Source organism: Aquarana catesbeiana, linkage group LG01, assembly GCF_042186555.1.
Source record: "Aquarana catesbeiana isolate 2022-GZ linkage group LG01, ASM4218655v1, whole genome shotgun sequence".
Taxonomy (NCBI): Eukaryota; Metazoa; Chordata; class Amphibia; order Anura; family Ranidae; genus Aquarana; species Aquarana catesbeiana.
Genome location: NC_133324.1, coordinates 497,200,792 through 497,224,865, shown reverse-complemented (window position 1 = coordinate 497,224,865; position 24,074 = coordinate 497,200,792). Strand labels below are relative to the sequence as shown.

The following is a 24,074-nucleotide window of genomic DNA, read 5'->3' as shown; positions in this document are numbered from 1 at the left end:
AATGGAGCTACAGGAATATCTGGCAAGTACTGGCAGTGTGGTACATGTGACAACAATCTCCCATATTCTTCATATGTCTGGGCTATGGGGTAGAGTGGCAAGATGGAAGTATTTTCTTAAAAAGAAAAACATCCAAGCCCGGCTAAATTTTGCAAAAACACATCTGAAGTCTCCCAAAAGCATGTGGGAAAATGTGTTATGGTCTGATCAAACCAAGGTTTAACTTTTAAGCCATAATTTCAAAAGATATGTTTGGTGCAAAAACAACACTGCAAATCAGCAAAAGAACACCATACCCACAGTGAAGCATGGTGGTGGCAGCATTATGCGTTGGGGTTGTTTTTCTTCAGGGGCCTTAGTCAAGGTAGAGAAAATTATGAACAGTTCCAAATACCAGTCAATATTGGCACAAAACCTTCAGGCTTCTGCTAGAAAGCTGAACATGAAGAGGAACTTCATCTTTCAGCATGACTATGATCCAAATCAACAAAGGAATTGCTTCATCAGGAGAAGATTATAGTTTTGGAATGACCAGCCAGAGCCCAGACCTGAATCCGATTGTAAATCTGTGGGGTGATCTGACAGATTTGGAGTGTTTTTTCAAAGAAGAGTGGGCAGATATTGCCAAATCAAAATGTGTCATGCTGATAGGCTCATAGCCAAAAAGACTGAGTGCTGTAATAGAATCAAAAGGTGCTTCAACAAAGTATTAGGCTCGGATTCACACTGGATGCCGATGTGGCTCACAGCAGGAGTCCTGCGCGTCCTGGTTCACCGTTTCAGGTCCGATTTCAGCTCGAATTTTGGGCTGAATTCGGACCTAAAATGGATCAAAAGACGCACAGGGCTCCTGTGCAAATTCGCACTGGAGCCGCATCGGAGATATGTGAACTGGCTCCAAAGAGAGCCGGTCACATTCGCCTGCTATTGCGAATTGGATGCGAGGATTCCACATCCAATTCGCAATAGTGTGAACCCGGCCTTAATTTAAGGGTGTGCACACTTATGCAACCATATTATTTTAGTTTTTTATTTTTACTTCCTTCCACCTAAAAGATTTCAGTTTGTTTTTCAACTGAGTTGTGCAGTTTATAGGTCACAAAGGTGGAAAAAGTTCTGAAATGATTTATCTTTGTCTTGTTTTTTTACATCACAGAAACCTGACATTTTAACAGGAGTGTGTAGACCTTTTATATCCACTGTATATATAGGAAATAATCCAGGTCTTTTTTTAAAGCAATCCACTGAGCTGACTAGAACCACCTCTGCAGGGAGTCTATTCCACATTTCACAGCTCTTACTGGGAAGAAACCTTTCCGTATTTGGAAATTAAATCTCTTTGAACAAAGGCAGAAGTCCAGCCTGTGTGACAGCCATGGCTGACCCAAAAGATGCAATAGAGAAGTGAATGTAGCCATGAAGGGTAAGGAAGTGTGTTATTTACAGGATTACCAGGTGAAAATATAGGTAAAAGTGGCTGGAAAAAAGGAAAACGAATGCAATCACCACATGTAAGAACCAGTAAGTTGCAATCTGTTATATTTTTGTTTTTTTGCTTAGATATACTTTAATGAAACGTGACATTCTTTCAAGGTGAGGCACACATTTTGGATAGAGAGAGTACAACTGGTCCACAGGAGGTGTGAAAAAGGCCATCTACATCAAAATGGAACGACTATCTCTGAACAGAGGTGGGGCCTTTAACACTACCTGTCACCCACATTTAATGCAATTTTAACCTCTGGCTATTTAAACTATAACTAAAGGCAAAACTTTTTTTTTTTTTGTTTTGGATAGAGTTGAGAGGGATTAGAACCTGTGTCCTGTTAAGGAGATTCACTCTCTCTATTTGTCCTGTTTACCATTATCATTGAAAGTGAAAGTAGAAGAAAATCTCACATTTGTGGTTGTCCCCAGAAAAGTAATAGAGAGGAAATCTTCCAATGGGGACACTAGTTCTGGTGACCTGGGAGTCCCCAAGCGATCCCTATAATTTGCAGGGATTTCTTCTGACTTCCTGTTTGGCAATGGGACAGGAAGTGAAGGGAAATCTCCGCAATGGGACACAACATGTGTCCTAGACAACGCCATGGTGATTGAATTATGTTATTAGAACAGGGTGGTTTCACAAAAGTTCATACTCTTCTCCATTTTCTTGGATAATTAACATCTGCTTTGACATATCCCTTGGTAATTGTATTAAGGTGACTGAATTATCAATGCTGGGGTGTGTTCCTGACATTTTATTAGAACTGAAGTAGCTTTGTGGATGAAGAGCAAACCATATTTAGTATTACAGAAATAGTTCAGTTAAATGTGATTAACTAAATGGTTAAAAATTACTGTGCTGTCCTAAATAATATGTGAAAAAAATTTTGAATTATAGTGAAAATTAGAATAAATATGAAAAAACAGCTATGACTTCCTGCGAGATACACACATCAATCAACAATTTCCAATATCAAGTCTCGCTATATTTTCCAAAAAGTGAATCTGTGCAATGAGTTCATCTTATTCAACCCTAATAAAGTGAAAATCATAAATAAAAATTGATCAATCTGCACACTATAAGCAGTCCATTCTTATTGATAGTAGATCTCCAATGTGAAATCAGCACACAACACACCCGGGAATAGTGATGAGAAAAAAGATGTGCCTTCCACCTCCACACACACTACCGCTTACCGACTCCTGTTGATCACCTATTACAGGAGATCACATTCGCTTCTGGCTTAATGCCCAGCCCGGGCCTTTATGTACGTAGCCAATATCTCAGCGTCTTCCAAGATGTTTACCCTTTACAGGTACACCCAGCCTAAGCAATCATGCGGTAGTCCTCCCACCATCACAGCTGGGTGGACAAAGCTTCTGCCCCATCCAAGATAAGAAATTGTGATTTGCTGGGTGACCGATAGGGGTGCACCGAATGGAAATTTTGGTGCCGAAACCGAAAATGAAGGATGCACTAGGCCGAAAACTGAAACCTATACCGAAAATTAAAGTTTTTTGAAAAAATATTTATATTTTTAAATATAATTGTATTATATTCAACCTTTTATTGAATATCATCATATTAAATTAATATGAATTTATTGTTCGCCATTAATTACCTTTAGTGCAAGAAAGGTCAAGAAAAATGCAGTCTGCAGTCTCTAACCATCTCTTGAATCATGTCCACAGTTTCTAACCATCTTTTGTATCATGTCCTCAATCTCTAACCATCTCTTGTATCATGTCTGCAATCTCTTACTTAAACTCAAACACACAGCTTCACCAGTGCCCATCACATGCAGCCTCACCAGTGTCCGTCACATGCAGCCTCACCAGTGCCCAGCAGCCTCACTAGTGCCTGTGCCCAGCAGCCTCACCAGTGCCCATCATATGCAGCCTGCCTGTGCCCAGCAGCCTCACCAGTTCCCGTCATATGCAGCCTCACCAGTGCCCATCCTATGCAGCCTGCCAGTGCCCAGCAGCCCCACCAGTGCTCGTCATATGCAGCCTGCCAGTGCCCAGCAGCCCCACCAGTGCCCGTCATATGCAGCCTGCCAGTGCCCAGCAGTCCCACCAGTGCCCATCATATGCAGCCTGCCTGTGCCCAGCAGCCCCACCAGTGCACGTCATATGCTGCCTGCCAGTGCCCATCATATGCAGCATGCCAGTGCCCATCATATGTAGCTTGCCAGTGCCCAGCAGCCCCCCCAGTGCCCATCATATGCAGCTTACCCATGCCCAGCAGCTTTACCAGTGCCCATCATATGCAGCCTGCCTGTGTCCGCATCAGCGGCATCTCCATGTGTCACGGAGCTGGATTTGAATTGCCCGGGCCACAGTAACAATGTCCCACCTCCTGTAATCACATCACACTGATTCAATGTCCCACTGTTGGATCAGTGTGCCGTCTTTCACAGGAGGCGGGACACTGTTACTACGGCCTGGCAATTCAGCTCCGTGACACATGGAGATTGCGGCAAGGGTAGGAGGAGGGAGGAGAGGAGGAGGGAGTGAAGGACTCGGCGCACCAGGATAACACTCCCGCAATTGGTGGACCACGCCCCCTTTCGGTATCGGCTGTTTTTTTTTCATTCGGCCGAATGAAGAAACAGTTTTCAGCCGATAGTTTTCGGCAGCCAAATTTCGGTGCACCTCTAGTGACCGATATTGAGTGTTGAAGGGAACCTTTTTTTATTCTGAAGAGATCCATTTTCAGAATAAAAAAAGGTTCCTGTCACGCACCTGACGGTAGAGCCTGATATGCAGGGAACGTACCCCTCTTACCCCTCTGACTCAGGGCCCCCTGATAGAGCAGACAGGAGGCGCAGGAGTGCAGAGTCATATGAGTGCCTGATGGGTCGCAGACCGTGGAACTGGAAGCACCTGCAGGTGGAACGGTAGTTCAGCAGGATACTCCAACTAGCAGAGAAGGCAGGTTCAAGCAGGCCGGGTCATACACTGGCGGGCACGTCAGGAGCAGGTGCGGAGGCAAAAGCGTAGTCAGGATACAGGCCGGGTCAGAAATGGGCTGGCAGCGAGTTAGTTGAAGGAGCAGGCGGATGCAGTGGTCAGGACAAGCCGGGTCAGATGCAGGCAGCAAACAGCAGAGTCGGAGGCAAGTCGGGTCAGATAACAGGTACAGGTATCAGGTGCAGGCAAACAGAAACACACAGGAATGCTGTAGAATGGACAGCACTGGGTCTAAGCATGGAATGAGTTTAAAGAGCCTGTTGGGCGCCAAAAGCTGTCACAGAATGCACGCGCTGGTGCACACATGCGCACGCGCCGGCGCACTGGCATTCTGACCGAGCAAGCAGACTTTCTTAGATTCCCATCTTAAGTACTGGAATGCCCTTCTTGGCCATGCACGCGTGCACGTGCATATGCGCGCACGGGTACGCACAGATGCGCCAGAGGTGTTCTGACAGAGGCTGAGGTCACAGGTCTTCTTCCTCGACCGCCATCTTGGGTACTGGCTAGCCTTTCCTGACATTGCCCCCCCTAACGGGCAGCCATCAGATGTCCAATCTGGCCACCTTGTCAGGATAAGTCCTCTTGAAGGTTCGGATAAGCTCTTGGGCATGAATGTTGGCTTCTGGTTCCCACGAGTTGTCCTCAGGGCCGTATCCCCTCCACTTAATCAGGTATTGAACTTGATTTCTCCTTCTCCTGAAATCTAAGATCGCCTCTACTTCGAATTCCTCTTCACCATCTACCACCACGGGTTTGGGTGGCCCTGTATTCCGGTCCGGAAAAGGGTTAGGGACAGCGGGCTTCAGTAGGGCTATATGAAACACAGGATGAATCCTGAAGGTCTCTTGTAGTCCAAGTTCATAACATTGTTAATCCGCCTCTTTACAGGGAAAGGTCCTACAAATTTGGGACCTAATTTCCTCGAGGGACAGGCTAATTTGAGGTTCGTTGTAGCCAACCAGACTTGATCCCCCGGGTTTAGGATCAACTCCCCTCTTCTCTTTTTGTTGAAGATCTCTTTATTGTAAGCTTGAGTCTTGGCCATCGTCTCCTGTAACAGTTTGTTGTTGGAGTTAAAGAAATCCAACGTTTCAAGTACAGCGGGTACAGGGCATTCTGGAATGTTATTGAACAGAAAAGAGGGATGAAAACCATAGTTCGCGAAGAAAGGAGATTGTTTTGTGGCTGACTGAGTAGAATTATTGTGGGCAAACTCAGCCAAGGGAAGTAGGGACACCCAGTCATCTTGTGAAAACGAAGAGAAGCAGCGTAGATATTGTTCAAGTGTTTGGTTGGTCCTTTCTGTCTGCCCATTAGTTTGCAGGTGATAGGCTGAAGAAAATGAAAGTTCAATCCCAAGAGATTCGCACAAAGATCTCCAGAATCTGGAGGCGAACTGGACCCCTCTGGCAGAGATGATATTTGCCGGAACCCCATGGAGTCTTATAACTTCTCTGATGAAAATCCGTCTCTTGTGCAGAAGGAGTACCCTTCATGGGAATGAAGTGGGCCATCTTGGATAATCAATCGACGATCACAAAAATAGTACTGTAGCCCTCGGATGGGGGCAGCTCCACAATGAAATCAATTGAGATCATTCTCCAAGGTCTATTTGGGACGGGTAGTGGTTTCAACAGATCCCAGGCCCTGAACTTGTTGTTCTTGTTACCAATACAAGCAGTACAAGATTCTACGTATTTCCTGCAGTCCTTCACCACCCCAGGCCACCAAAATGTTCGCTGCACAAGTTCAGAGGTCTTGCTGACGCCAAAGTGCCCTGCAAGCACGTGATCATGGCACATACCCAAAGTGGCCGTTCGCAGATCCTCCGGCAGAAAGATCTTATCCTCATACAAGAGTAGCCCCTCCCTTGTCCGTAAGGTGGTCCCGGATGGTGCAGAACTCCCCACTGAGGCTTGCTTGATTCGGGTCATTAAGTCTCCTTGTAGAAGAAGGAAATTCCCAGAGGACAGGATCGTATCCAGGGGGGAGACTTCTTGAGATTTGCTGAACATGCGTGATAGTGCGTCTGGCTTTATGTTCTTAGATCCAGGTCTGTATGTCAAATGAAAAGTAAATCTAGAAAAGAAAAGCGCCCACCTGGCCTGGCGGGGTCTCAACCTCTTTGCCGTTCTTAGGTATTCTAGATTCTTGTGGTCTGTATAGATTAAGATTGGATGCACAGCTCCCTCGAGAAGGTACCTTCATTCTTCTTCTAGTGCCGCCTTCATCGCTAGAAGTTCACGATCCCCGACGTCATAGTTCTTCTCCACGCTTGACAGTTTACGAGAAAAGAATGCGACCGGGTGCAACAGGGCCTTGGGACCCTGTCTTTGGGACAAAATAGTTCCCACCACTGTTTCCGAGGCGTCCACTTCTAAAACATAGGGTAGGGCCGAGTCGGGTTGCTTCAAAACAGGTGCGGAAGTGAACAACTTCTTCAACGCCTCGAATGCAGCCTGAGCCTCTGGGGACCAATATTATCTGGAACCTTGTTTGGTGAGTTGTGTGATGAGGGCAATGATTGCTGAAAACCCTCGAATGAATTTTCGGTAAAAGTTTGCAAAACCTATGAAGCGTTGAATGCCTTTCTTGCCACAGGGAGTTGGCCACTCCAAGATAGTAGGGTAGTAATACCGCGCCAATCCCAAAGGTCAAAAGCAGCCAACACTACAATCAGACAAATTGTGCAAAAATATATAAAGTAAAGGTGTAGCGCTAATTATATAAAAATGATGTGCAAGTGCTTAAAAAATGAAGGCGATCTAAGAATGACGCCCCAAATTTCAAAAATAAATATATATTAAAATATAACTAATCCATACTATGCGATTGAGCAGAAATCCCAAATCGCACTTACAAGGTGAAGAGTGTGACCTCATATACCAATGTGAGAATACATCAATAGTGGTGAAAACATTTATCAAATTAGGTTAAATATGTATATAACCATTATATTAGCAAAATGCAGCATCATATATAGATGACAAAACACACCAAAGAGCAAGTGTGAATTTGAGAAGCATAACCATTAATGTAGCAAATCAATCAATCACATGAATGAACAATATATATAAAATTGTGCAAAGAAAATCAGTGTTATTGACATCAAAACAAAAGTTCCAAAAATAAATGAAAAAACCGTGTTGCTAACACCAAGAAAAGTTCATGAAAATATAAATGGTGACAGTCCCAAATTTTTCATATATTTCTCAAACTGCCCAAAGTAGTGAAAAGATGATCAAATAATATTCTTCCCAATGGTGATCTCAAACAATGAAGAAGATGGGGTACTCTTACCAGCATTAGTGGACTCACAAGCCATGAGCGGTGAGTCAAAAACTCTTATGCCGCGTACACACGGTCGGACTTTTCGTCTACAAAAGTCCAACGGACGCCGACGGACTAAAGCTGGCTGGTAATCCGTTCGTGTGTGGGCTTCTCCGGACTTTCAGCAGACTTTTTCAGCCTCAAATCCGATGGACTTTAGATTTGAAACATGCTTCAAATCTTTACGTCGTAACTACGACGGACCCGAAATCCGCTCGTCTGTGTGCTAGTCCGACGGACAAAAACCCATGCTAGGGCAGCTATTGGCTACTGGCTATGAACTTCCTTATTTTAGTCCGGTGTACGTCATCACGTACGAATCCGTCGGACTTTTGTGTGGTCGTGTGTAGGCAAGTCCGTTCGTTAGAAAGTCTGCTGCAAGTCCGCCGAAAGTCCGCCGGAAGTCTGTCGGACAGGCTGTTGGACTTTTGTAGACGAAAAGTCCGACCGTGTGTACGCGGCATAAGACTGCCATGCACTGGGTGACAGTGTAGATGCGATCTGCAGAGATGAGATGTTCCTGCTAGGATGGTGACCTAGGTATCCGTCCGGATCGCTGATTTGATCGTCTGACTCAGCGATGTACTCGAGCCATGATCACAATATGTAAAAAAGAAGAAGAGAAAAATCAATTGGAGTTTATTGAACAAAAAGGGTCATCCAATAATCAATATAAAAACATAGCAAATAGAATCGATTCCAAAATATTAAAAATAGCGTGGTGTAAAAGTGGCTGGGTACAGCAAAGAGACCCTTTCCATTCCAAGATAGCTGTGACCTTCTGGGGATCCATCTTGATACCTTCGGTGGAAATGATCAGGCCCAGGAATTGGATACTCTGGCGTTCAAACTCACACTTCTCGGGTTTGGCGTATAATCCATGTTGTCGAAGGCGGGTTAGTATGCTTCTGACATGTCTGCGGTGGTTGTCTAGGGAGGAAGAAAAGATTAAAGTGGTGTTCCAGCCGAAATTATACTTTTTAAATAAAAATACCCCTATAATACACAAGCTTAATGTATTCTAGTAAAGTTAGTCTGTAAACTAAGGTCTGTTTTGTTAGTTTATAGCAGTAGCTTGTTATTTTATAAACTTACAGCAGGCCGTGGCCATCTTAAGTGTTGGCATCTGAAGCCAGACTGTATTTCTTCCTGTATCTCATCCTTGCAGATCTCGCACATGCTCAGTGCAGCACAAGCGGTGTAATAGGTTTCAGGTAAGGTTTCCATAGCAACGGCAGTGTCAGAGGAAGTTGCCGCCCCTTCCCAGAAGGCATTGCAAACAGGAAATGATGCGATGGGCCACGGCCAGGAAGGAGAAAGTGAAAAATGAATACAGCAGATATACAGTAGGTGCTGAGAAAAAAAAATTTTAAATATCCAATTCGTTTACAGTGCACAGTTTAGTGAGGGATGCTGAAAAGTTGCAAAAGTGGGTGGAACTCCACTTTAATATATCATCAAGGTATACAATAACAAACAAGTCCAGGAAGTCTCGAAAGACGTCATTAATGAAGTGCTGGAAAGTGGCCGGGGAGTTGCAGGGTCCAAAGGGCATTACGAGATACTCGAAATGCCCAAATCGTGTGTGTGTCTTCCATTCATCGCCTTCTCGAATGAGCACCAAATTATAGGTGCCCCGAAGATCCAGTTTTGTAAAAATGGTGGCGGAGCCAAGTCTCTGAAAAAGTTTGCTTCCTTCTAATGGAAGTGGATACCGGTTCTTAACCGTAACTTTGTTGAGCTCACGGTGATCCACACAGGGCTGTAACGAATTATCTTTCTTCTCAACAAAGAAAATTCCTGCCCCAGCTGGAGATGTAGAAGGGCGGATGAACCCTTTCTTAAGATTGTCATCGATGTAGTCCTTTAGAGCTACCAGCTCACTTTCAGACAGGGGAAAAATTCTCCCGAAGGGACTTCGGCTCCGGGAAGTAGCTCTATAGGGCGGTCATAAGACCGATGAGGAGGAAGGATCTCTGCCCCTTTCTTGCTAAACACATCTAGAAAGTCATGGTAGACTGTGGGCACGAGCTGACTGATCTCAGAGTCTGTGTCAAGGCATAGCAGAGCGGGTACACCACAGGGCGTCTGTAAGCAGTACTGGATGCAGTAAGGGGAGACGAACTTAATTCCTTCCTCAGTCCAGTCGATGTGGGGGTTATGGGCCCTCAGCCAGAGCATACCAAGGATGACCGGGAACAAAGGGGAAGCGATGGCGTCCAGATGTAGCAGTTCTTGGTGGTCTTTGGAAATGGTGGTAAGCAGAGGAATGGTTTCATGAGTAACTGCTCCGGATTTAATAATGGATCCATCGGCCAGGTGAATCGAGAGCTTCTGTGCTTTGGGTTGCAATGGAATATGATGTCTGGCAGCAAAGGTCAAGTCCACAAAACAGCTGCAGGCTCTGGAATTAATTATGGCGGAAGTCTGAATAGTCCCTCCTGGCAGCTGTAAAGAGATCGGAAGAGTAAGATGAGCGGAGTTGTTGAGCAAACTTGGAGTTAACGAGGCAGAAGTAGTTGAGAGGGACTTACGAGGTTTAACTGGGCAGGACCTCACATAATGTCCAGATCCCCCACAGTATAAGCACAGGTTCTGCTGGTAACGATGTTGTCATTCTTCAGTGGAGAGAGAAGGGCGCAGCAGGTCGAGCTGCATAGGTTCTGGAGCATCAGGAGTGGGAGGGCCGGAGCTGGTGGAGCAGGATTGAAGGAGCTGGGTACCCGGGGTAATATCCATACCAGATGGGATGGAACTGCATCTCTGTCTCGCCTTCGTTCTCTCAAAAAGAGATCGATCTGAATGGATAAATCAATCAGGGCTTCAAGGGTAGAGGGTACACCTACTCGCGCTAGCTCGTCCTTAAGCGGTTTGGAGAGGTCCATATGGAATTGGCAGCGTAGAGCAGCGTCGTTCCAATTGGTGTCAAAGGCCCATCGTCTGAATTCCGAAACATAGTCTTCCACCGCCCTACGACCTTGTTGTAGTGAGTGAAGAGCTGCCTCTGTTGAAGCCATTTGCTGGGGGTCTTCGTACATCTGGGCCATGGTACCGAAGAATGTAGCTAAGTCCGACTAACATTCAGCCTTCTGTTCCAGAAGACGATCGGCCCAGGATTGTGGCTCACCTTGCAGCAAGGAAATCACAAAGCTGACTTTAATAGCTTCCAAAGAAAAAGTGCGGGGTTGGAGGGGGAAGTAAAGTTCGCATGTGTTCCAGAACGCTCTGAACTTGCTGCGTTCACCCAGGAACCTGTCTGGGGGGGTACCCTGGGCTCAGGTGGAAGCATGACCACTGCAGGAGTAGAAGAGGTTCCTTGTGGAGAGGCTGATGCTGGGGATAGTCCCTGGGCGGCTGTAGAGTCAGACAGAGTCTGTAAGCGTCCCTCCAGCTGGGTGTAGCCCCGTTGTAGGTCCTTGACAGCTTGTGTCAGGCCAGCCAGGTGCTGGCAAAGTTCCTCCATGGGAGAGGGTCCCTGCGCAGGCTCAGACATGGCTGTCCGTTATTGTCACGTACCTGACAGGAGAGCCTGATATGCAGGGAACGGCCCCTCTTACCCCTCTGACTCAGGGCCCCCTGCAAACTGCAGAGTCGGAGGCAAGCCAGGTCAGATAACAGGTACAGGTATCAGGTGCAGGCAAACAGGAACACACAGGAGTGCTGTAGAATGGACAGCACTGGGTCTAAGCACGGACTGAGTTTAAATAGCCTGTTGGGCGCCAAAAGCTGTCACAGGGTGTGCGCACACGCACTGGTGCACACGTGCGTACACACGTGCGTGTTAGCATGCGCCGGCGCACTGGCATTCTGACTGAGCAAACAGACTGTCTTGGATTCCCATCTTGAGTATTGGCATGCCCTTCTTGGCCAGATGCGCCGGAGGTGTCCTGACAGAGACTGAGGTCACAGGTCGTCTTCTTCGGCCGCCATCTTGGGTACTGGCTAGCCTTTCCTGACAGTTCCCTTCAACACTCAATATCGGTCATGCAACAAATCCCAATTTCTTATCTTGGTTGGGGGCAGAAGCTTTGTCCGCCCAGCTGTGATGGTGGGAGGACTGTTCATACCGCATGATTCCCTGGGCTGGGTGTACCTGTAACGGGTAAACATCTGGGAAGACGCTGAGTTCTTGGCTGCGTACATAAAGGCCTGGGCTGGGAAATAAGCCAGAAGCGAATGTGATCTCCTGTAATAGGAGATCAACAGGAGTCGGTAAGCGGCAGTGTGTGTGGAGGTGGAAGGCACATCTTTTTCTCATCACTATTCCCGTGTGTATTGTGTGCTGATTTCACATTGGAGATCTACTATTAATAAGAATGGACTGCTTATAGTGTGCAGATTGATCAATTTTTATTTATGATTTTCACTATATTAGGGTTGAATAAGATTAACTCATTGCACAGATTCACTTTTATGAAAATATAGCGTGACTTGATATTGGAAAATGTGATTAACTACTGATAGCTTTGATATAAGCCACCATACTTGCTGAAAATTGGCTTTGCCATCTCCTTTGATTAGCTGTAAAAGCTGAACTCTAGGTAATGATGCTCTTTATTCTTTCAAAAATACATTCAATTTTACATAGTGATAGTATTTTACTACTAGTATAAGTTGCCAAATCTGTGTTGATGACAGCCTTTGGTCACCCCTTGCACAATGGCAATCAGAGAAGCAGCACCAGAAAATCAAGCTATGTTGGATGAGCAACTACTGAGAGGGAACATACTGACAGGAGGATGAAACAGAGTTAATGTCTTTGAGTCATGCAGGAGTCACTGCTCCAAACCTCCACCGCTTCAAAGCCATAGTGATGGCCTAAGGCAGGGGTCTCCAAACTTTCTAAACAAAGGGCCAGTTTACTGTCCTCCAGACTTTAGGGGGGCCAGATTGTGGCCATCAGGAGTACAAAATGTCCCAGCATCAGCGGGAATAAGCAATCCCCTATCATTGGTGTCAGCGGGAAGAAATGGTGCCCCATCATTGTTGTCATTGGGCCTCATTGTTGGTGTCATTGGGAGGAATTGTGCCCCATCATTGGTGTCATTGGGCCCCATGACTGGTGTCCTTGGGAGGAATTGTGCCCTTCACTAGTCTAAAGAGCCCATCCTTGCTCTCTGAAGATTCACTGACAGAAAAGAAGCTGCACAGCCATGACATCACTCAGCTCAGTACATTTTTATTCAACCATACACGCCACACAGCTTGGAGAGTGCCCCATGTTTCACTCTTAAGTCATAGAGAGTTAATGCCTTACCAGTGTGTTGCTGCTCCCTCATTGTCCAACAGAGAAATTGGTGTCACCCCCCTGGCTGTGCTGCCTAGCAGAGGAATATTATTCACAAAAGTTATTAGACAAAGTTAAAATCTTTTGGCAGATAAGACAATTCAAACACAGTATGTGTGTTTAGCTGTTGTCTGGAGATCAAATTTAACAGAATAAATAAATCTACAGCCACCAAAAGCAATTTGCAGAGGCTGGCCTATACAGTATATTTCTTATGCCCAGGTTCATTTTCCAATGCTTTATAGCAAACAAGTTCATAATAGTCAAATGTGTAAAAGAATAGTTGCTATAGGGCACTACATTTTATCATTTTGATCTTTATTAAATAAGGCAATTTTTACCACTAGTAGTGCTTAGTGCTTAGACTTTTAATTCAAGGATCAGATCTTGGCAAGATCACTTTTCTGGCACTGTTCATTCTAAAATTCATTTGCAATCACTCCAAGGAAATTGATTATATATGCTGTTTAAGTCTCTCGAAAACGCACCAGTGAATAATACACACACAATTAAAAATAATGAAAAATAACATTTACCTAACTGAAAACAGATGACAGGTTCCAGATAATAGCAGTCTCAGGTTCAATTCATCTTAGCGGGAGGGCCCAACCTGCAAACACACACTGCAGGCTGCGAACTTTCAATGGTCATGATGACAGTTCTCCCATCAAAGAGCCCCCTAACTATATAGTATAACTGAGATGCAACAAATATTGATGACTGAAAAGCTTCCTCACAGTGTTACAAATTTGGAAGGCAGTCCCGATCCTTAATCACGTAGCCTCCCTGGCGGTTTTCCCGAGTGTGGCTCGGGGTCAAAATTCAGGACCATTAGTGGTAACCCCGAGCCACACTCGGGATTACATCGCAGGATCCTGGTGTGGCTTTACTTACCTTGTCCCCAGGATCCTACGATATCCCCTGCTGTGTCTACGGGCTCCGTCCTCCTCCGAAGCCTCTCTGTGCCAGGCTCCGTTCCCTGCGAGCGGCTCGACGCACGGGGGCGGAGCCTGGCGGCAAATTCAAAAAATTGTAAAAACATAACACATACAGTACTGTAATCTTACAGATTACAGTACTGTATGAAATAATTTCACATCCCTTTTGTCCCCAGTGCTTAGTCCTATGCCCTGCATGCAGTTTTATGTTATATATACTGTTCTTTCTGCCTGGAAACTGGAGATTGTCCATAGCAACCAAAAAGTGCCCCTTTATGTCAAAAGTGGCTTTAGATCAGCTAGAAAACAGCTATAGTAAATTAGAACACTTGCAGAATTGAGCGATAGTGAATCATGGGGAAATTTATTTTATTATTATTATTTTTTTTAATTATTTATTTTTATTTATTATATTATAATTTATGCTTTTGTGTTTCAAACTTTATCATACCCGGGTTATCTACTAGACTCTTGTTTGGACAGATTTAAGTGTGTTATTGTTAAGAATTACAGACCTACAATATAAAACGCCAAATTTCCATGCAAAATAATTGTACCACTTTCAGCACCTAAAATCCGAAATAATCATACCGCCAGGGAGGTTAAAGGACCGGAAGGATTTGCCCCCTTAATGACCAGGCCATTTTTTGCAATACGGTACCGCGTCGCTTTAACTGACAATTGCGCGGCCTTGCGACATTGTACCCAAACAAAATTGACGTCTTTTTTTTCCCACAAATAGAGCTTTCTTTTGGTGGTATTTGATCATTTCTGCGGTTTTTATTTTTTGCCCTATGAACAAAAAAAGAGCATCAATTTTGAAAAAAACACAATATTTTGTACTTTTTACTATAATAAATATCCCCATTTTTTTTTGTAAAAAAGCTAATTTTTTCTCAGTTTAGGCCGATATGTATTCTTCTACATATTTTTGGTAATAAAAATCGCGCAAATAAGCGTATATTGATTGGTTTGTGCAAAAGTGATAGCGTCTACAAAATAGGGGATAGATTTACAGCATTTTTATTTATTTATTTTTTTTTTACTAGTAATGGCGGCGATCTGTGATTTTTATCATGACTGCGACATTTTGGCGGACACTTTGGACAATTTTGACACATTTTTGGGAATTTATGGCATTTTTTGCGCTATAAACAAAAAAAGAGTGACAATTTTAAAAAATAAATAAATATTTTTTACTTTTTGCTATAATAAATATCCCAAATAAATTGTGAAAAAAATTTTTCTTCATCAGTTTAGGCCAATATATATATTGTTCTACATATTTTTGGTAAAAAAATGCAATAAGCATATATTGATTGGTTTGTGCAAAAGTTATACCATCTACAAAATAGGGGATAGATTTATGGCATTTTTATTATTATTATTTTTCTTTTTTGCTAGTAATGGGGGCAATCAGCGATCTTTAGCGGGACTGCGACACAGATCGGACACTTTTTTGGGACCAGTGACATTTATACAGGGATCAGAGCTAAAAATAGCCACTGATTACTGTATAAATGTCACTGGCAGGGAAGGGGTTAACAAAACACAAAAAAGCAGCACTCCATGGGTAAAATCATAAGTCATAAAGTATGTCTAAACTGGTAGATAGATGAAAAATTATTTATTGCACTGAGAAGATGAACAATCCCTGCACAGTTCTGTATAGGATTGTGGGCTATAAAAACAAATGCAGCAGTCATACAGCTTAAAGCATCAAAATAAGGATAAGTTTAAAATGTTTTTTTAAAAAAGTAAAGCAGTACCTCACAAAAAAACTGGGTAGGAGGATGATAGTCCAGGTTGCTTGCTGGTAAGATGTAAAATGTAAATTACCTTACCCATATGGAGAACGGTGACAGCCCGGTGGAGAGGAGATGATAGCCAGCCCGATGGCAGCACACAGGAGACTCGGCTCCGTGGGTCTGCAAGTTGGAAAGCTGTACCTGCAAGATGACACTCTGCTGGGTGCTGGTGAAGAGCTGAGGCTGATCGTGAGGCACGGCCATGCCAAAATGCCAGATGTAATCCACGCTGGAACAGTGGAGCCACTGAGTTTTTCTGTGTGGTACCGCTTTGCTTTTTTTTAAAAACATTTTAAACTTATCCTTATTTGGATGCTTTATGCTGTATGACTGCTGCATTTGTTTTTATATCCCACAATCCTATACAGAACTGTGCAGGGATTGTTCATCTTCTCAGTGCAATAAACTATTTTTCATCTATCTACCAGTTTAAACGTACTTTATATGACTTATGATTTTACCCGTGGAGCGCTGCTTTTTTGTGTTTTGTTGCTAGTCTTTCATTTTCCAGTGGTTAGGCAGCTGCGCTGGGTTATTGTCTCGTTCATCCGGGTCCTATACATATACATTTGACTGACAGCTCTTAGCGCTTGAGGACTTGGAGGGAAGGGGTTAACACTAGGGGGTGATCAAAGGGTTAAATGTGTTCCCTCATGTGTGTTCTAACTGTGGGGGGAAAGGACTGCCTGGAGGAGGAGACCGATTGCTGTTCCTAATCTTTAGGAGCAACAGATCTGTCTCTCCTCCCCTGACAGAACGGAGATCTGTCTGTTTACATTGGCAGATCTCTGTTCTGTCTCTGTCAGGAGCGTACGCGGGTGGCCGGCGGGCATCGCGACCGCTGGCCACGCGCATCGGTTTCGGTGTCACGTGCACACTCCATTGAGCTCTACAAGCGGCCTTTAGTTCTACTTTAATAACTTGATATGAATATTAGATATTAATCCTAAATCTACCTGAGACAGGTACAAGGTGTGACAACTTAATTCCCAGAAGCAGTGCTGGGACAAGATCATCTAGCACCCAAGGCAAAGAGGCCAAGCTGCTGTCACTACTCCTGTCAGCTTGTAGCGTCAATAACTCACCATGTGGCACCTCCCCCCTCCCATAATACCATCACGCCCAGGGCAGCCGCCCCTCCTGCCAACCTCTATTCTTTGCCCTGCCCAGAAGGAACTGTAAAAAAGTATGTGGAGGAGCCATGTCATGGTAGAGAATCCTTTGTCAGGCCAGAGTTCCGGTCTTTTACTCTGAACAGATTCCCGTTACCTTTTCAGAATTTCCAAGTAACAATGTTGGTTGACTGTTGTACCATGTTCTATGAACTCATAGAAAACTATCTCTTTGGGATAAAAAAAAACACACCAGGATGAGGGTACAAGGGGTTGCATACCGTCACCATTTGCATCTGTCCTTTGCGGTTTTGGCTGCCCATTTCTTGCATCACTGTGCACATCTCCTGGCCCCGCCTTTAACCACCTATGCCATTAAAAAATCAAACTAAACCTATGCCATTTCTTCATGGAATTCTCACCATAAGCCTATTGTAACAGAGCTAAAGTCTCACTTGCATTTTTGCCAATTTGCATGCAAAATTTGATGTTAATCTGCTGCTCCAACTGGTCTGCAACCCAGGTGAGTGCAAGGTAGAACATGTCAGAACACGCTCAAGTGTGCCCTTTTTTAATCAGAGTATAGCATCAAGTCAGTTAAACTCCTGGGATATTGACCTGGTCAGTTAAGTAGCAGAGGGGGTTGTTAATCAGCTTCAGCTGCTTTGGTGTTAATTAACCACTTCAATACAGGGCACTTAGACACCTTCCTGCCCAGACCAATTTTCAGCTTTCAGTGCTGTCGCAGTTTGAATGACAATTGCGCGGTCATCCAACACTGTACCCAAACTAAATTTTTATCATTTTGTTCCCTCAAATAGAGCTTTCTTTTGGTGGTATTTGATCACCTCTGCGGTTTTTATTTTTTGCGAAACAGATAAAAAAAGACCGAAAATTCTGAAAAAAATAAAAGTTTTGCTTTTGTTTTTGTTTAAAAAGTTTGTAAATAAGTAAGTTTTCTCCTTCACTGATGAGCACTGATAAGGCGGCACTGACGGGCACTGATAAGGCGGCAGCGATGAGGTGGCCCCAATGAGCGGGCACTGACGGGCACTGACGATGGGCACTGATATGCGGCACTGATGGGCACTGGTAGGCAGCACTGATGGGTGGCACTGATATGCAGCACTGATGGGCATTGATAGGCGGCACTGATGGGCACTTATGGGTGGCACTGGGTGGCACTGGTGGGCACTGATGGGCACTTTTAGGCAACACCTATGGGCACTGAAAGGCTGCACAGATGGGTTCTTATGGGTGGCACTGATGGGCACCGATAGGCGGGACTGCTGGGCACTGATAGGCGGCACTGATGGTCACTGATACGTGGCACTGATGGGCACTGATACGTGGCACTGATGGGCACTGATACGTGGCACTGATGGGCATCCCTGGTGGCACTGGCAGTGGTAGGCATGGGAGTGGGCACTGATTGGCAGCTGCCTGGGCATTGATTGGCAGCTGCCTTTGCACAGATCAGTATTTCCCTGGGGGTCTAAGGGGCATACCTGGTGGTCCAGTGTGGCTGGTTTCCCTGATGGTCCTGGGCGACTTCCCTGGTGGTCCTGGGCGGCTTCCCTGGTGATCCTGGGTAGGATCCGAGGGGGGGCTGTGCTGATAAACAATCAGCACAGACCCCCCCTGTCAGAAGAGTAGCCGATCGGCTCTCCTCTACTCGCGTCTGTCAGACGCGAGTGAGGAAAAGCCGATCACCGGCTCTTCCTATTTACATCGTGATCAGCCGTGATTGGACACGGCTGATCACGTGGTAGCGGCTCAATATCCTGAGGACATCATATGACGTCCAGTCAGGATATTGAAACCACTTTGCCGACGTCATTCTGCTATATGGCGGGCGGCAAGTGGTTAAATTAACAACAGGTGCACTAGATGGGCAACAATAAAATAGCCTCCAAAACAGGAATGGTTTTACAGGTGGAGGCCACTGACATTTTTTATTTCCCTATTCGTCTTTTCTGACTGTTTTTCACTAGTTTTGAATGAATGAATGAATGAATGAATGAATGAATGAATGAATGATTTGTATAGCGCTGCAGTTGCGAACTGAATCGCCTCAAGGTGCTGGATCCGTCCTGTGTTGTCAAGCTTCTCAGAAGAGGTAGGTCTTGAGTTTCTTTCTGAAGGCCTGATGGTTTTCTTCCATGCGAATGTGAGTAGGTAGCGCGTTCCATAGCCGTGGTCCTTGGACTGCGAATCTTCGTTCTCCCTTTGTTTTGTAGCGGGTTTTTGGAATAAGGAGGAGGTTATGGTTAGAAGATCGAAGACTGCGATTCGGTGTGTAGCGTTTTATTTTCTCGCATAGATAGTGAGGAGCGTTTCCGTATATGCATTTGTGGGAATTTTTGCATTTGGCTAGGGTCAGTGTCACTACTGGTAGCATGAGGTGATACCTGGACCCTATAGAGGTTTCACAGGCAGTCCAACTCCTCCAGGATGGCACATTAATAACAGTGTAACATCGTTCAGCATGACCGATGCGTTGGAGGGTCAGTGATGGTCTGGGAAGGCATATCCATGGAGGGACGCACAGACCTCTGCAGGCTAGACAATGGCACCCTGACTGCCGTTAGGTATCGGGATGAAATCCTTGGACCTATTGTCAGACCCTACGCTGGTGCAGTGGGTCCTGGGTTCCTCCTTTTGCACGACAATTCCCGGCCTCATGTGGTGAGAGTATGCAGCCAATACCATTGAATGGCCCCACACTCACCTGACCTAAATCCAATAGAACACCTCTGGGACATTATGTTTCGGTCCATCCGACACTGCCAGGTTGCACTCAGTGATGCCCTGGTCCAGATCTGGGAGGAAATACCCCAGGACACCATCCGTCGTCTCATTAGGAGCATGCCCCGACGTTGTCAGGCATGCATACAAGCACGTGGGGGGCCATACAAACTACTGAGTACCATTTTGAGTTGCTGCAATGAAATTTCAGCAAAATGGACTAGCCTGCTGCATTATTTTTTCACTTTGATTTTCGGGGTGTCTTTGAATTCAGCCCTCTGTGGGTTGAAAATTTTCATTTCCATCAAACGATGTGGCACCCCTTTGTTCCTAACACATTACCCAGTCCATATCAGTATATATATCCAGCATGAGATTTTTCGCCATTGAGATCTGATGTGTTTACAAAGTGTTCCTTTAATTTTTTTAAGCAGTGTTTATAAACAGACATTTGTGTATTATACATGCTGTCATTGTCATCTCTGATGCAGGAACCCATGTAATCAACTGATCATAAAAAAGTGAAGTGACACAACTGTTATACACACTCCAATTCTTCATAAAAATGTAAAGCTTCCATCTTCCATCAATCGATTTTTGTGTGTTTAAGTTTTTCTTTTAATAAAATGTCCAACATAGTTTGCATTGTTATCTTGATCATTTTCACTCCACCAATATTTCTTTGCTAGTTCCCATTTTTCATTTGTCTTCTTATTTTACTATCCACTTTCCTCTCTAGCCATTTATCTCTTTCCTATTTTCAGCTTCTATTCACTTCTCTTTCACTCCAGAGTCCCATTTATCACTGTCCTTGTCAGTTTTTGTCCCCATTGTCCTCATTTCTTGCTGCTGTCCAAAATTTTCCCAGCAACTTTGTTCTCAGAAACAAAAGCAGAATACCAGACAGAAACTCTTCCATTTCCCTTTCTCTAAAATATTCAAAAAAATTACCATTTTAGATGCTGATTGCTGAAAAATGTGAGCATCTGATATGAACTATGCAGAGATTTTAATGATTTTCCAGATAAGCATGTTCTGCACATGTATATCTTTGAAATACTGCTTTGCAAAGTTATTAAACACATTACACAGTAAGGGCTGTTTCAGAGCAAGGGGGGTGGTAAAAGTGAGCAGCTGAGTCGTGGTTTTACACCCCCCCCCCCCCCAGCCACCCACCTGAACTGTCACAGTACAGTCAAAAAGAGCTGTACACATGCCATGGCCACAATGCTTTGCTTTATGATGCAGCGTTTCTTTCTAACTCAGGGTGCAGAGTTTGGCAGGCAGAACCACCTGTCAAACTCACCCATTGAATCTAATGAGTGACTCCACTTTTGTTGGCAAAAAAACATTCCTCTCTGAATGATTTATGTACATAAAGATGCATGCAGAGATTTTAACAAACATTGTTGCAGATTACGACCTTTTACTATTCTGAAGAAAAAACTGTTTGTCTGTGTCCATGTGCAAAATGAATGGGAGTGATTTCAAAATTATCAGTCAGCTGCTGAATTTGCAGTGTTCTAACGAGGTTCTGCTTCCCTTTGGATGTGATTACCCTCTCAGAGTATTTCACCAAAAGTGACATTTTTGTTGCAGGGGATGGCCAAAATCTGACTTGTACCTTAGTGCAGGCTTCTGGGAAAATCAGTAAGCCAATCAAACTAATGGAAAATAACATAACTGGGGTGGGGGTGGGATCTGTACACCATCTATGTACAGAATGCATCCAGGTTGCCATATTGCACTTTACAGAAAATTAGAGTGCTGCATATTGAAAATGAAAACTAATTTTGAATAACATACAATTTGACTTGTGTAGCAATTGTATATGCTATATTATTTATTTATTTTTTTTGTTATTTTTTTTCCCCACAAAAGTGGAGTAAACCTTTAATGGACCACACAAGTTGAAAGCTTGGCTCGCAGTTGTGTCGTGGTCCAGCAATGTAAAAATTGCCATTCTGCAATTTCAAAATCAAATTAAAAAACAATAAAAAACAGGCGTCAGGAGGTAGGAGTGGTACCTCCTCCTAAACACCTATTGGCCACTGCTCTATCGCCCTCTGAAAAGTGTGTGTGTGTAAGAGCATTAATTGGGAAAATCCAAGTAGACTTAAGTTTCTTCTGTAAGGTATATATTTACTTGTTTGGTTGCAGGCTGGTTGGTAAGTTGAGCTGGGAATTACTGTTTTGCATGCGTTGCCCATGTGCTCCTTGCTGCAAAGGCCAGTTATAGGTGAGGGCAGTGGCCATTTTTTTGATATATTTACTTGTTTCAACAAAAAAAAATGTAGTGTTACAACATTTTAGTTTTCATCTTATATACATATTATATGACTGTTTTTTGTAGTAGGAGGTGAACAATTATATCTGTTGTTGTTTGGCTAGCTATAGTATCCTTCTGGATGCAATTCCTTACTGGCTTCCAGTGTTTTAGTACTCTACATCCTCTTTATTTTGCAACTTTTTTAGTAACGATATATTGTAAGTGACCATTTCTTTCTTTTTTTTCTTTTCTTTTTTTTTTTTTTAGGGGAACCTCAGCCTTGTGTTCACAGCCCTTGCTTGCATATGGGGACCTGTCAGTCTAATGGAAGCACATACAGCTGCATCTGCCACAAAGGCTATACAGGAGAAAACTGTGAAATAGGTACTTACTGTGCATCAGAAAATATAAATAAAACTGTTCAACTACTATATAACCACTTTTAAAATAGATATAGCAAAATAATGTATTAGGCTTGTTAAGTACATTAGTTAAAGTATAATGTGTAGAGTACATAAGAGAAACCCATAGCAGTCAATCACTTTTTATTTAATTAGAGTTACTGTAGTGATGGATAAAAACTGATTGTTTGGTATAGTGTACTCATTTTATGCTGTACTGAAAAAGTTGTCTGTTTATGCCTGTATACAGAGCCTTGAAAAAGTATTCACACCCCTTGAAATTTTCCACATTTTGTCATGTTATAACCAAAAACCTAAATGTATTTTATTGGTATTTTATGTGATAAACCAACACAAAGTTGCACATAATTGTGAAGTGGAAGAAAAATGATCATTGGTTTTCAACATTGTTTACAAATAAATATGTGAAAAGTGTGGTGTGCATTTGTATTCAGCCCCCTTTACTCTGATACCCCAACTAAAATCTAGTGCAGCATTTCTCAACCTTTTCAACACAGAGGAACCATTGAAATAACTTTCCAGTCTCACGGGAACCCATGCTAAAAATGACTGTACCTACACCTCTTGATAGATTTAGTGATCGTCACAGAATGGTGCTTACACTTGTGGTCACTGGAAAGAATTACCCCCTTACAGATAGCTAAAAAGATCAATAGTTTTAGAGGGAACTTATTTGAGAGGCAGAAATTGCTTATTGTTCAAGGAACCCCTAGCTACCTCTGGAGGAACCCTTGTTGACAAACCCTGATCTAGTGGAACCAATTGCCTTCAGAAGTCACCTAATTAGTAAATAGTGTCCACCTATGTGTACTTTAATCTCAGTATAAATGCAGCTGTTCTGTGAAGCCCTCAGAGGTTTGTTAGAGAACCTTAGTGAACAAACAGCATCATGAAGGCCAAGGAACACACCAGACAGGCCAGGGATAACATTGTGGAGAAGTTAGTTTATAAAAAAATATCCCAAGCAGTGAACATCTCACGGAGCACTGTTCAATCCATCATCTGAAAATGGAAAGAGTATGGCACAACTGCAAACCTACCAAGACATGGCCGTCCAGTTTGTGTTAAGCCATGTGGGGGACACAGCAAACATGTGAACACGTGGAAGAAGGTGCTCTGATCAGATGAGATCAAAATTAAACCTTTTGTCCTAAAAGCAAAACATTATGTGTGGCGGAAAACTAACACTGCACATCAACCTGAACACACCATTACCACCGTGAAACATGGTGGTGGCAACATCATGTTGTGGGGATGCTTTTCTTTAGCAGGGACAGGGAAGCTGGTCAGAGCTGATAAGAAGGTGGATGGAGCCAAATACAGAGCAATTTTAGAAGAAAACCTGTTAGAGTCTGCAAAAGACTTGAGACTGGGGCGGAGGTTCACCTTCCAGCAGGACAACGACCTAAATCCAATTGAGAATTTGCGGCAAGACTTGAAAATTGTTGTTCACAGACGCTTTCCATCCAATCTGACAGAGCTTGAGCTATTTTGCAAAGAAGAATGGGCAAAAATGTCACTCTCTAGATGTGCAAAGCTGGTAGAGACATCCCCAAAAAGACTTGCAGCTGTAATTGCAGTGAAAGGTGGTTCTACAAAGTATTGACTCAGGAGGGCTGAATACAAATGAACACCACACTTTTCACATATTTATTTGTAAAAAAATTGGAAAACCATTTATCATTTTCCTTCTACT

The 24,074-nt window shown here is 43.8% G+C and overlaps 1 protein-coding gene across 3 annotated transcripts in view; it reads left to right on the top strand.

The window, feature by feature from the left end:
- The window catches only part of NCAN (neurocan), a 367,742-nt gene that overhangs the window by 274,841 nt on the left and 68,827 nt on the right, over window positions 1-24,074 (top strand). For all 3 annotated transcript variants that reach the window (XR_012235261.1, XM_073592508.1, XM_073592518.1), the window contains one exon: window positions 22,224-22,340. Coding sequence is in view for 2 of the 3 variants with exons in the window: in XM_073592508.1 (XP_073448609.1) it covers window positions 22,224-22,340 (117 nt within the window). In the remaining variant the exon portion in view is untranslated. The remainder of the gene's footprint in view (window positions 1-22,223; window positions 22,341-24,074) is intronic.